This window comes from Saccostrea echinata, unplaced genomic scaffold (genome assembly GCF_033153115.1).
Source record: "Saccostrea echinata isolate AGI-Se365-2 ecotype Australia unplaced genomic scaffold, CSIRO_AGI_Sech_v1 ptg000054l, whole genome shotgun sequence".
Classification (NCBI taxonomy): Eukaryota; Metazoa; Mollusca; class Bivalvia; order Ostreida; family Ostreidae; genus Saccostrea; species Saccostrea echinata.
In genome coordinates this window covers 44,174,329-44,189,334 of record NW_026889803.1, presented here as the reverse complement: position 1 = coordinate 44,189,334, position 15,006 = coordinate 44,174,329, and the positions used below count along the sequence as shown (strand labels likewise).

The 15,006-nt window shown below is 32.2% G+C and overlaps 1 protein-coding gene across 1 annotated transcript in view; it reads right to left on the bottom strand.

Annotated features, from left to right (window-relative positions):
- LOC133204914 (CD209 antigen-like protein 2) overlaps window positions 1-15,006 on the bottom strand; it is a 28,309-nt gene that overhangs the window by 10,153 nt on the left and 3,150 nt on the right. Inside the window, exons 2-3 of the mRNA XM_061340655.1 lie at window positions 13,829-13,914; window positions 13,536-13,623 (exon numbers count right to left, since the gene is read on the bottom strand). Coding sequence (XP_061196639.1) covers window positions 13,536-13,623; window positions 13,829-13,914 — 174 coding nt within the window. The remainder of the gene's footprint in view (window positions 1-13,535; window positions 13,624-13,828; window positions 13,915-15,006) is intronic.

Sequence of the window (15,006 nt, the reverse complement as noted above, 5' to 3'; positions counted from 1 at the left end):
AGGGACATTATTCAACCCTTCCGATAAGGCATCCCTTAGTTGATTGAGACCAGCTTGGACATTTTAAACCCTACCGTCCACGTAGTCCCACAGACGTTTGATGCGAAAAAGATGGACTTGATGGAGACCAGTCAAGTGGATAAATGTGATTGTTTGGGAGAAAATCTTGACAAACCTTGGCTGCATTGCGAGGGGGGTTAATATGCCCCCAAAAATAGGCAAAGGACGCACGCATGCGCGAGTTAGAGGAACACTTACGTAAAGTTGACGAGCTCACAAACCAAAATCGCGCTATCGATTCGCTTCAGTTTTGGGGTGAATGTAACGATTATGATAGCCTGCTGTATTAATAGCAGTTTTAATGTAATGTGATGGTGATTACACAGGTGGCAGGATGAATAGCCCGATTTTGACGTGGCGCTGTTACGCGTCAACATTCATCGTCATGGTTGGTTGGAAACCTTTCTACGCCCTCTCTATGGACGGGTAAGACGTTCTATTGTAGAAAAATTCACAACTAACTGCACAGAAACCTGTTGTTGCCTTTGTCCTTACTTAGGCAAAGCAACAGCCAGACCCCACGGTACTTCCATCAACCGTATCTTCATTTCAAGAAATGCAAATTGTTTGTAAATATCGAAAATTAAACGATCTGTATATCTTAAGTGCAGCAAATGGTACTACGAGATGTGTTGAAAAACATGTGGTCATCGATATGCACGTGTTTTCGGCTTTTTACCACTTTCCTTATGTGACGTCATACATTTCACGGTTGAGTAGTTCTGAACACTGATTTTAATGCACAGTAACCAAGATATCCCTCTGGCCAAATTTCATAATTTTAGGTTATACAGTCAAAAAATTTTCGCATATTATGTTACCCTGCGTTTCTTTTTCCTTTCAGTTTATATGTAATATCTGTATAGATATGTTGATCATGTGAATTATATGAAAAAGCAGCAAATCCTGTATTTTCGTAGGATGGTATATTTTTATTAAATTTTCTTTGTACTCAAGTTATGTTCCATTACTTAGTATGTCATTGTTTGTTAATCATGCATTATTCGTCAGAACATAAAATTACAAGATACGCTGTAAACATGAGGGTTAACTTTGACCGCACACAGAGCAATTTTGATCGAAGCTCCAATATACAAATTAAAACTATAATCGAAATTATAACATCTTGTAAGAAAAAACATAGGTATAATCAGAGATTACAGAGCTCACCTCAACAAATGTTGTCTTTATGCAAGGCAGAGTCCCACACTAAACTAATAATCTAGTAGTGTGCATCCCTAGATGTAACATTTATGCGATTTTGGTCTGATAGGCTTGCAGTTACTTGGGAATGGACTTATCTAAAAACTTTAAACTAGTCACTCATCTAGAAAATGTAAGTCAAATCCAGCATCTGAAGCAAGTTTGAGAGTGTTCGTCCCTTGATGCGTCATCCATGCAAGTTTGATTCAGATAGGCCTTATAGTTACTTGGAAATGAGATCTGCTCCAAAAACTTTAACCTGGTCACTCATCCGGAAAATGTATGTCGGATCCAGCATCCGAAGCAGGTCCAGTAGTGTGTATCCTTAGATGTATCATCCATGCAAGTTTGATCAACATAGGACTAAAAGTTACATGGAAATGAGATCTGCTCCAAAAACTTTAACCTAGTCACTCATCCGGAATATATAGGTCAGATCTAGCATCTGAAGCAAGTCCAGTAGTGTGCATCCTTAGGTGTATCATCCATGCAATTTTGGTCAATATAGGGCTTATAGTTACTTGGAAATGAGACCTGCTCCTAAAACTTTAACCCAGTCATTCATCCAAAAAATGTAGGTCAGATCCAGCATCATAAGCAAGTTCAGTAGTGTGCATCCTTAGATGTATCACCCATGCACGTTTTGGTCAACGAAGGGCCTATAGTTACTTGGAAATGAGACCTGCTCAAAGACCAAAAACTTTAACCTGCTCCAACACATTAACCTGGTCATTCTTTAGCTGAAATTGCAGCATCTGAAACCTTAACTGGTACATTAAAACACACTACAAGCATTCTCCATGCATCTCTGATTAACATATGGCATAGAAGTACTTGAAAAGAAAACTGCTCCAAAAACTTTAACCTGGGACACCGACGCCGAGGGTATTACATAAGCTCCCCCGACTTCATTGAGGTGAGCTAAAAATCATATTATCCTGTTGTAAAACAAGAAAAGAGTGTTTCAAGTATACTGTCTCAAAGGATACGATAGTTTTCAAAATCTGAAAAATATGAAAGACGTAGCGTGCACGATGCTGATTCACTAAATTGCCAAGGCATGCTTCAAATGTGCCTGCGAACACAGGCAAATAAACCGAATAGAAGAGTTTTTACTGATATGTAGAACTAGTTTCTACTGATACTTTTTAATATTTTAATATAGTCATGAACTTTCTGGGAAAAGTCGCATTGCTGCAGATTTATTGCGTCATTTTTTATTAGTCAATTTAGAAACATGTAATTTCCGTTTTTTAAAAGGGTTAGGGGCGGGGGCGCACTGACCCTCCGGTGAATACGGCTTCAAATCCAGTGAATATGTAGTATTATTATACCTCATTATAATTATTCTACACAACAGGTTAACTGATTGGTTCTAGATTATCACGTGATCGGGTCATAAAACTTCATATTTCACGGTCGTCGGCATGCTTTTCACCATATTCCCCCTCTTCGGATACCTAGTGCCTTTTCTCTCAATAGTTATCGTTCGTTGAAAGAAAACTCCCGAGAGTAGTAGACGTCACAATTTACGTTAAAAATGAAAGTGAATTTGGGAGCGATGCCGAATTTGAAAGTTCATGTTTATTTCGAAGTTTTCGCTTGTTTCGGTATAATAAACAATTCATTGCATGAATGTTCGGGAAACATGAAGATTTATTCAGGAATCCGGGTCATTTCCCTCCAGTGTCTGTTCCGCCTAGGTCATTTCTCTCCTAGGTCATTTCCCTCTCTTACCCGGGTCATTTCACTCCACAACCTAGGTCATTTCACTCTCAACATAAAAGTTATCGGTTTATCTATGGAAATGGTTTTTAAAAGTAATTTATTTATTTCCAGTTTTAAATTATATTTGTATTATCAAACTACATGTATTAGTATTCTCATACTAGCCCAAGTTATACTAATACAATTATTATTTGAATAAGTATTAAAATCTGTATACATTTGTGGGTTAATTAATTCTTATTTATTTATTTATTCTTGTTTAATGATTGATCAAATAAAATGTGAACGCAGTAATACGTCTTTTTAAAAGTAACTAGATGAAATACCGCGCAAGCCCGGGGAATTGAATTTCATAACCGCTGACTGATCATTTCAAATATATATCTTATGTTTCTTCTGACAGTTTATTACAGACGTATAGCAGGAAGAAATACGTTGTACAAAATCCCGCAGTTAGTTTAGGAACTGACTTAAAAACTATCAATTTCATTGAAGTTTTCTTTTTACGCGCAACTTTATTTTGATACCTGTTCTACTATATCATTACTGTCACACTTTGGGAACTCTGTTTTCATATCCATAAGAGGTTAAAGAATTTGATATACACATATTTTGGGGGGTAAAAAAGTTTTTTCACCCCCACCCCCACAGTATTTATAATATTTCAAAAGATTGTATTAAGAAAAACCACTGAAATATATTGATTAAAGCATACTTTTTAATAGCTTTAGTAAAAATGTGAAGACATAGAATATAACACTTTTTCTTCTTTATGTTAACAATGATTTATTCATCAATTGACTTTTCTTTTTAGCAAGTTTATTACTATACTTCGTATTCGTTGCAATTATGCCCTTAATGGCGAATATGCACCAGCACTACTATCAAGACTATTAAGACTCCGATCAGATATTCATGAAAAGGATTTGAACATTTTAATTTGTAATAAATAAGCAAAACTTATTCACTCTCTATTAGTTAAAACGAATTTTTGATCGAATAATTCATTAATGACGTTTTAACAAATATTTAAACTATTGTTTGTTGTTAGTTTCATGAAAATAAATTAGTATGAAATCTGTTGCAGGCGTTTCGGAGTTTATCTGCAAAATTTATTAGTTTATAGGTATAGATTTTATAGAATTCAAAGTCTATTTATGTTTTATTCATTTATTTATTTTTGTAGACTTAACAATATCGATTATAAAAAAAAAAATAGAACAGTACTCGATATATAATCTTTGTTCTCTTTGCTTTATCTACTTTTTATTGCTTTTATCAAGAATATGTAATGTAAAAATGCTAATTTTTAAGTTGTTGTCTATCAGATTTATGACACATTATACGAAGGCAATAAATTGTACATGTATACATGCTGTGAGCATATGTTTATGTGTGAATTTTCAATTGCTTTAATTCATTATCAAGACCGAGAATCCATTGTTATTGATTATCCATTTTGGAAAGGAACATTAAGCAGTTATATTTTAAATGGAAAAAGACATAAAATAGCAAAATTTAAGGAAACTTGCTAAGTTTTGAACTTTAAACATTTCCCGATCAAAATCAAACTGATCCCGACTGGAGTTAAATAAAGTAAAAATATTTATTTATTTCACAAATACACTAGATTGCTTTGTTCTAATATCGTTTGAAAATTGACTGAACTCAAAAAGTGAATTATCTTTCTGCGGTAACTGCGTCAATAATTAAATAGGTCTTTGCTTGTGATTGTCTTTTTTTTTTAATGTTGATTCATTTTTTTATCAGAATTGGTGCAAATTTGAAAATAAAGGACTTTTCACAAAGATATATAGATGGCACAGGCCTTTGGATCGCTTAAATCCGACTTTAAAAAATTGGGGTGTATAAAAAAGATATTTTTTAACACCATATTTTTTTTAAGTGATCTAATGGCCTGTGATACATGGAGTACTTTAATATACAAAGCGTTTGATTCATAATCAATGATTTTTAAAAAATAAAGCATAAAATAGTTCTTGTAGTTTTTTTCAACTCTGTCTTACCTACTTTAACAGTTTATAAGGCGTTCATGTTGTGGACATATCTTCAGTACTGTAACTCGACGTATCTAAACTAAATATATTTCCATAGATCATTAATTCTTCTGGCGATATGCAAATAAAGATATTTTCATAACATTTGACAATTAAATAACCATGGTTTCAAGTATTTATTTATCTTGGGTTGAGTATTAGGATGAAATAATTACAAAAGTGTTTTCTAAGAGGTGAGTTTGGACAAACTGAGTAAATCAATTTTTAAAACTGATAAACCATTTAATAATTGCTTCTACAATTTATTTCAGTTAATATATTGTAATCAAGTCTATACATGTAATTCTAGAGGCTACTACGTGAATGTTATATACACTTTTAATATGTGAATATTACATATGTATTTCTATTTTTTTTTTATTAGCAAACTATTGCGTTTCAGTTTTTTCTTTTCTGTGTCTTCATTTCCTAGTTTAAAAAAGTTTTACAAAGTTTTTAAGTTTTGACTTAAACAAAAAATAAGTATTTGTATTTCCATTTTGTTATTACATTAAACCCTTTTCTTACAACAATAATTAGATTATTTACATTTGTGGCAGATCTTTTTTTAAAGCTTGCCGAAATAAACCGATTAAATTAAATTTCTCAAATATATATAATTCTAATTGATAGTGCCGATTTTATTTATTTATGAAAATGTCTTGTAAATCTAAGCGCTAATCTACAAACACACAATTTTATTATATACGGAGCCGGTTAAATGATTTTTTTTTATAAAATTTATTTACTCTTGATTTAAATTTTTCATTCAAAATATGGTTTTCATGGACGAGAAAGCCCTCTAAATGGCAAAAGTCTGGCAAATGTTCAGTTTTCATCAGTGTTATGAATTTTATTTGAAAAGACATGAATCCAGGAACACAGACGCACAAGGAGTGAAATGACCCAGGTAGTAGAGTGAAATGACCTGCCGTGAAATGACCTACCGTGAAATGGTATTGGAGAGAAATAACCTAGAAAAGAAAGGGTTTTAGAGAGAAATGACCTGACACCTTTATTCAGCCAAGAAATAAATGTATATTATGGACTGTTTCCGTTTGTATAGATTATATAGGGACTATTTATAGACTACATGTATATAATAATTCTAAATATTCTGTGAAAAATTAAACCTGGCTTCAATATATTATATTGTATTGTATGTATTATAGCCATTTCATGAGTCCTGGGGAAAAATACCCATTCGTAATTTTTCGGTTGATAAAGCTTCTTAGATATTTTCATATGTCAGTCACAGGTGCTTGTGGACGGGAACCCCCCCCCCCCCCCATATTCATTACGGGTCCAAAGATGTTTTTATTTATTTTTTTCATAAATTAATCTTCTAGTACACATTTACAATGTATTCCATATGAAAAATTCAAAAATTAACGTAGAATTCACGTTTTATTAAATCACACAAACAATATCATAAAACCTTCTCCATCTTATAATACCACAGGTATGATTTTTTTATTGTAAATTGTAAATGTGTACTAGAAAATTACTTTATGAAAGAAAAAAATAAAAAATATCTTTGGACTCGGAATGTATTTTCGGGTGGGGGGTCGTCCTTTCCACAATCCCTTGTGATGCCAGTAAGCATCTTACGCTAGGGATGGGTATCGGCAGAAATTTCGTATCGTGATATATCACGATTTCCCCCCCCCCCCCAAAAAAAATATCACGATAAATCGTGATATTTTTACATACAATTTTTACTACAATTTCATATGAATTTCCATAATATTTCCTAAAAATATGCTATAAAAGCATAACTTTACTGTTTAAATATTTATGTATTTAATATAAAGAATGTTTGGATGCAAATGTTTAACTGTTTTCAACATTTTTTACACTTCCTGTAATTGCCATTCAATAGATTGAACAAACAAATGAATATTTATAGTTATGTACCAAATACCGGTATTTTAGTCTTCGTATCACGATACGTATCACGCAATAAAAAATCGTGATATACCGGTATACCGATAAAATCGCGCATCCCTATCTTACGCTCATATAACTAAAATTATTGTCAAAAACACAATTCATATGCGACTTATTTATGTCAACATGCAAGATAATTATATTAACCAGCAAGATATTTATATCAACATGCGACTTATTTATGTCAACATGCAAGTTACATTTTAACATACAAGATGATTATGCTAACATGAAACTTACTTATGTCAACATGCGACTTATTTATGTCAACATGCAACTTTTTTATGTCAACATGCGATTTATTTATGTCGACATGCGAGTTATATTTTATCATGTAAGATATTTATGTCAACTTTCAAGATAATAAGTTGCATGTCATCATACAAATCTCGCATATTAACATAATTATCTCTCATGTTCGCATAAATAAGTTGCATGTCTACATAAATATCTTGCATGTTGACATAAATATGTTACGTGTCTACATAAGTCGCATATTGACACAAATAAGTCACATGTTGACATTATTCTGTTACATCTTGCTTGTATGATGTCATATAATGGCGCAAATTAACTAACATTAAAATTTGATTGTCTAGAAAGATTGGTAACTTGCATGTCAACATCATTATTTTGCACGTTCACATGAATAAGTCGCATGTCTACATGATTATGTTGCATGTTAACATAATTTATCTTGCATGTAGGGGGCAGAACTATGCCACCATAGAAAATAGATGTACTTACTCAGTAAAAGTTATTAAACAAAACATTATCTGGTACTCGCGATCGATCGAAATTGCCCAGCTGGTTGAAGTCACATCGATCACTTTACCCTGTATAATCAGTTTTAAAAGTGATTAATGAAAACCTAACTCTTTAACTGTAAATTTTATAATTACATGTACAAAGTTTAGCCAGTAGTATGAACAGAAATGCCATTTTTAAGGTCTTCCGTTTTAGACGGAAGACCTTATAGTGATTCTACTGTTTCTTCTTTATTATTATTTTTTTTTTCCCCTTTTCTTTTCGGGGCGATTTCTCAGAGATGGCTGGACGGATTTTCTTGAAATTTTCAGGGATGATAGAAAATGAAAATACCCCCAGGTGTTTTTTTTCATTTTTTCAAAATTCACTTCCGGTCGTCAGATATGTCCGATTTCCGTTTTTTTTCAAAAATATTTTGTCCCAGTCATATCTCAGAAACGGTAAGAGATTAAGACACCAAACTTATATGAGTAATAGATCTTGAGGAGTAGGCAAAACCATTTGGGTTAAGAGCGTCAGCCGTCACTTCCGGTCGTCACAGGAAGTGATCAAAGAAATCGAAATTTTCAACTTTCCTTTTTTGATTTTTTTCTTTCATCACATTGTTGCATCTAATTTGCAGATTCGAAATATGTTGGTCCCACCGGAAACAAAAACGTCAACTTCCGGCTATAAGCGAAAAACTGCATAATTTGAGTATTTTACTTTCCAATAAATATTTTTTATAGATAAAGTATTTGAACTGATTTTTGAATATGTTATCAAGACTGCAAATGTCTAGAGAAACGTCAAATATCTTTGTAAAATTCACTTCCGGTCGCGCGTTTAAGTGTCCGCAAAATGAGAATTTGTCCGAATGAGATCTCAGAAACTGTATGAGATTTAGACACCAAACTTATAGGAGTATTAGACCTTGAAGAGTAGACAAAACCATTTGGGTAAAGAGCGTCAGTCGTCACTTCCGTTCGTCACAGGAAGTGATCAAAGAAATAAAAATTTTCAACTTTTCTCTTTTGGAGTAAGACTCGCATCATATAATTGTATCTTTTTCACAGTTACGATATGTGTTGGTCCCACCGGAAACAAAAAATGACAACTTCCGGTTATAAGAGAAAAACTACATAATAGGGTTTTTTAATTTTCCCATACATATCGCTTATAGAAAGAGTTCTTTAAATGTTTTTTATATATGTTATTGAGACTGCAGATGTCTAGAGTGACGTGAAATATCTTAGTAAAATTCAATTCCGGTCGCGTGTTTTCTTGTCCTCAAAATGAAAAGTTATTTCAGCGAGATCTCGGAAACGGCATGAAAGTAAGACACCAGACTTATAGGAGTAATAAAACTCGGTGAGAAATCAAAGCACATAGGGTTAAAAGCGTCAGCCGTCGCTTCCGGTCGTCACAGGAAGTGATCGAAGAAATCGAAAATTTCAACTTTTCTTTTTAAAATTAAAACTTTCATCACTTTATTGCTTCCCTTTTGCTGCTTTGAAATATGTTAGATTCCAAGGGGAAAAAACTTTAAACTTCCGGTTTCAAGAGATAAACTACCTTATTTCGTGGTTTAACTTTCTCATAAATATCACTTATATATCAGTATTTGAAATGATTTTTACATATGCTGTAGATACTGCAAAAGTCAAGAGAAAATTCAGAGATTTTTATTCAGTTCACTTCCGGTCGTTTGTTTTCCTGTCCTCAAAATTAGAATTTGTTCTCACAATTGTTCGGCAACAGTAATAGACTGAAGTCTAAAACTTTCAGGACTTATAGTCAGTCATCAGTTCATTTGCTTCGTGTAAAAATCGTGTGTCGTCATTACTTCCAGTCGTGACAGGAAACGAAGCAAAAAAGTATTGTTTAAGTTATTTTGTTTCTACGTAAGTTTTAGGCTAATACCGACGTTGGAAAAGACATGTTCATGCAAACAGGAAGTAGTATAACGGAAGACCTTCTCATTACTAGTAATGAGTTTCTAGTTATGTTTATTTTTACTTCACCCTATAGTCCTTTTTAAAGGTGCTTGGATACAGATTTGAAGTTAATATTTTCGCAAATTTTCTGTATAACTTCATGACTTATGGGTGAATTCAAAAAAAATGACCAAATGCATATTTATCAACCCACACTAAAAATACAGGCAATGAAAATAGATTTCTATGTCTCAGCATATGTCTTTAGATAGTGTCTAAATACCTGCCAAATATCTCGTTGATATCTCAATTAACAAAAAAGTTATGCCCAAAAATGATGCTAAAATTGTCAGGAGTGCAACACCTTTTTGTGACATTTTGAAATTTCAATATTTTTTGGAGATTTGTGAAATAAAAAATAATGCTTCATGTTGAAAATAAAGACTTTCCTGATAATATTCAAAGTATTGAGCTTTAAATGTGGACTGTCATAACTTTTGTTTAATCAAGTTTTGGTAATGGCTGATGTTTAAAAAAATGTTATACCATGTCAGGAGTGCAACAGAAAAAATGTAGTGTTGCCAAAAAAACATCAATTGTAAAATTCTGATAGAAAATTAAGACAAAAAAGAATTTTGGAAGTGTAAAATAATAACTGATATACATTTTAAAACTTAAAAATGTTATATAAATCACAAGCAGCATTAATGAGAGTCAAGTATATGTGCATACCCCAAAATGTCAGGAGTGCAACATTTGATGTTTTGCTCCCAAGCATGAAAAAACTATTATCATTATATGATTTTCTGATTTTTATTTTGGAAAATAAAGACACAAAGAACATTTTTACCAAATAGATTTATCAATTACAGGATCTGTCTGTGCTTCAGATCCATATTTCTATGGTCAGGAGTGCAACACATTTTTTAAAAGATTCAAGTTGTGTGACGAAAAGACCTCTATTCATGCTTAGAAGTATTCATTAATTAATAAGGATCGTTTTGTATAATTTAATGCTAAATTATTGACAGTTTTATTATTAAAATCCTTCCTTTTTCCATTTTATCAATTCAGATGTGTTTTTATCTTTTTGTGATTTTTTTAATGAACCTTAAAAATAAACACACTAAAACATTGTCATAAAATTCAAGTAATTCCTCCTCAACTTCACTGAAACAACAGAACAAGTTCTTATGTAATTTTCACTTCACAATTCTACTTTAAAGGCCCCAATGCTTTTGGTCAGGAGTGCAACAAATATGTTAGAATTATAAATCATCCACTAAGAATAAAAATAAAGAAAAAATGATGAGTAGAATTTCTCTGGTGGGTTACTGTGTTTGTCTTCTAAAGGAAAATATGCTTTAAAATATATTTTATCTTCTAAATATACATTTAAGCTAGTTTTTGGGCATAAAATAGGGTATAATTCCAGATAAAATGCGAATTTTAAATACTTTCATCTGTTTTAATTATGAAGTATTGGACTATAAGTATTGCACAATTTCATTACCACTTGATGTTGCCAACACTTTATGAATTTTTGTGTTCTATGGTTTTAATTTTAAACTTTACTGCAGTCAGGAGTGCAACAAAACTGCTTCATAATTACCGATGCTTTTTAACTATCTTTACTAAAAAATAAGTTGAAAAAAAAATGCTTGATACTATTTGATGTTCAAAACACTATGTCTATCAACAGATTACAGAAATTTTACAGTCAATTCAGGGAATAGTTTTCATCATTTCACATATATTTTAAATACATTTTATATATATTACACTTTGCAAATAATCATGTTTTAAGGTCTTCAACATATGAAAAACCTGCTGTAAACGATGAAAAATATCGACACGGCAAATTGATTTACAAAGTAAGAATGGGTTATTGTGTGTTATAATTTTTAAAACAATGTTAAATAAAATACATATCAGATGTCAGGAGTGCAACACAATAATGTAACATAGGGTCCCTTCAAAATCTAGTATTTTTTGTAAGAGAACTCGTATAAAACAATTCTTTTTTGGCTTTGATTTAAAGAATTGACTTGAATGGACAAAAAAAGTGAATTTTGGGGAATTTTATTGCTTCATATTTTTTTCATATTAAAACTTTTCAAACCAGAATTAAAAAAATAATGTAAAATAACAATCAAAAAGCCAATTTTTTGTCACATGTACAAGAGAAGATACTCATTCAAGGTCTAGATTTAATCATTTATACCCCTTTTAGCATTTTGAAGCATAAAAAACTATAATTTCTTGTGATTATGTATTTTAGAAAGTCTTTTAAGGTGTAATGATATTTTCTTTTTTCAAAAGAAATTTTTCTAATAAAAATTCTGAAACTTTTTAATCCAATTGTCTATTCTATTGCCACTTCAGGATTTTAAACTAGAATGCATTTGCAATATGATGATATAAGTGAAAAATATGTTACAAGTAGTTGAATTTTGCCAAAAAAAATCAGTTTGGTGGTCATTTTTTTTGAATTCACCCTTATATGTTGCTAAAGCATTTCATACTAAAATGTAATAAAAATCTTATTTCATTTCGAAGTTATTAAAACTTTGAATTTCTGGACGCGTTGGATTGACACATCCTTGCGCTTTCACATATTTTAATTTTATTCTTAATACTTAAGAAAAGTGGCAATTTTGTTGTGTATTAATGAAAAATATTAAAACTATAACTCAGAAAATTCAGAGTAGAAATGTTCGAAAGCAAAACCCACTCACAGCATTGTAAGTCCCTGCTCAGTGGTGTGTGCAGAGTTTAACAATTGCACACACCCGGTGAATCGTAAACATTAACAATAACAGAGCTCGTGCCCCGTTTACAAAAACAGTTTACGTTCCACGGGTGTGTTCAATTTGTTAAACTTTGTACACATCACAGAGCACGGACTGACAATACTGATGAGTTGGTTTTGCTTTCGAACATTTCTACTCTGAATTTTCTGGATTATAGATGTAATATTTTTCATTAATACATAACAAAATCGCTTCTTTTCTTAAATATTAATGATAAAGTTAAAATTTGTGTAAGTGCAAAGATGTGTTAATCAAACGCGTCCCGGAATTCGTAGTTCCAATAATTTCCAGATAAAATAGGTGTTTAATGATATTTTCGTGTGAAATGCTATTGCAATATAAAAGTCGTGATATTATACAGAAAATTTGAGGAAATATTATGTTCAAATCTGTGTCTAAGCACCTTTAAAACAGAATCTTTGACTTCATGCTTCAAAATAAGACATTTTTCATTTTCATTTCAAATTCCTTTTCGGAACCCCTTTGCTCGTTTAAATGTAGCAGTTTTGGGGTATCTTGTGGGGATTTTATCTACTGAAATCTCAATAAAATTGAATAATTAAATAATGCAACTGTGAATACAATGACTGATTCCCTCTTTGGTTACGTTCGTTCATAAGATGTCGGTATTTCTCTAATGCGCACTTTCAACTTCCATCTGATACATTTAATCCATTGTGACAAAGTGTCATGATCTTCTCTTTCATATTTAGCCCATCATCTGGCGTAATCTTCTACTAAATTCATTATATTAATGATATTATGACGCCAGTTGAAAGATTTGGGTTCCCTGAACTTTGGCCTTATAATAAGTGATTTAATGTCCTCATTATAAACTATATTTACATCACCAGTAATGTCGTGTCCAGCAGGACTATAGATGACTAAGATGTACGGTGAAGAATAACATAAACGTGTTGGTGGATTGTGTTCCAGATGCTCGATATCTAAGCACTGTAGAGTTTTTTTTTTAAATAAAAAAGTGATAATGCTAGGTCCCATGAGTACTTTCTAGGAAAAAGAAATAATACTCTACTCACGAAGACTTTGAAAATGGCTGATAAGAAAGTTCGATTCATCATTAGTCCTAGGTTCCGCCAACTTGGTATGAAATCCTGCACATATAGCCTAAATAGGTTTCAGCAGAAAAATACATTGTCAGAATAAATAAACCCCCTGTAAGACTGAAATTTCAGTTTTACAAAGTCTCATTATTACATGTACATGATGAATCAGAACTTAACCTACGAAGCACACTGTAAAGCATAAACCAATACAACTAAATGACTTTAACACTTTGTTCGTATAGCTTAGTAAATATTTGTTTGCATACCTCAGCTTCCCCCCATGGTCTAGCAGTATGGCTGAACCAATAGCATTTATTCTGAAACTGATTCCAACCCGGCTGGCAATCTAGGCCTGAAATATTTTTTATAAATTCAAAATAATAAAAGGCATTTCAGCTCAATCGTCGATTCTTCAGTATTCATCCCTTTTCTTCAGTATATTCATTACCTTTTAAATCAAATTATTAAACTTATAGATTTATAAAATTGCATGCATATACAGTTGAACTTCGGTATCTCGAAAACGGATATCTCGAATACCATGGATTTATCGAAGTGATTTTGAAGTCCAAACTGCTTATTCCTTAAGTATTTTACCCCTGGATATCTCGAATCTTTGGTTATCTCGAAGTATTTTCTTGGTCCCTTTGAGTTCGAGATAACGAGTTTATTTCTACAAATGAAGGTTGTAAGTTGTTCAGGACAAGCTACAAACAAAACAATAGGCCCATAGGCCACAGCATTAACTGAGTCACTTTGGCCCTACTGTTCTCCACCAATATACGATATTCCTATGTAAAAGTTTGATCGCATTTTGTAGCCACACCCTATATGAATCTCAGGGCTTTCAAAACATTAGGAACAGGTGATACTTTAACAAAATTAGGAGGAACTTCTTGTTGAAGCAATTTTAATTAAATATGATATTGACTTTTTCTCCAACAAATATTTTGGCAGGTACATGTACAATAATGATTTCAGCCGGGTAAAAGTACCAGGTACCGGCAAATTTTTAAAGCTAGGCCTATGAATCTACAATACCAGAGGATTTTTTCAGCTATATACATGTAAATGAAACGAAATTCAAAATCGATATGATTTATCCCATTCTGTCCTCTAGAAGCTCAGTGATAGAGACTTCCTGCATGTTAAGTTCACCCGTTCACCCTATCGATGCTCAGAGATCACGTGATACTTAAGGGTATATAAGTAGCGATATTAGAGCACATTGTCAGTTCCAGACTGAAGTTGAGAGAAGTCAGTTGGTTTTAAACTAAGGCGAGGAACCTAAACTTGCTTAACAAGTCTTATGTGTCTGTATAGGGCTTTCGAGACTTTGTTGTATTTTTCTGCAAGTTGGCAAATATTTTTGTTTGCTTAGCTAGGAAGCTAGGACAGAATTGGTCATTGTGAATATTGTTAATTAAAATCCTTGATTGAGAAG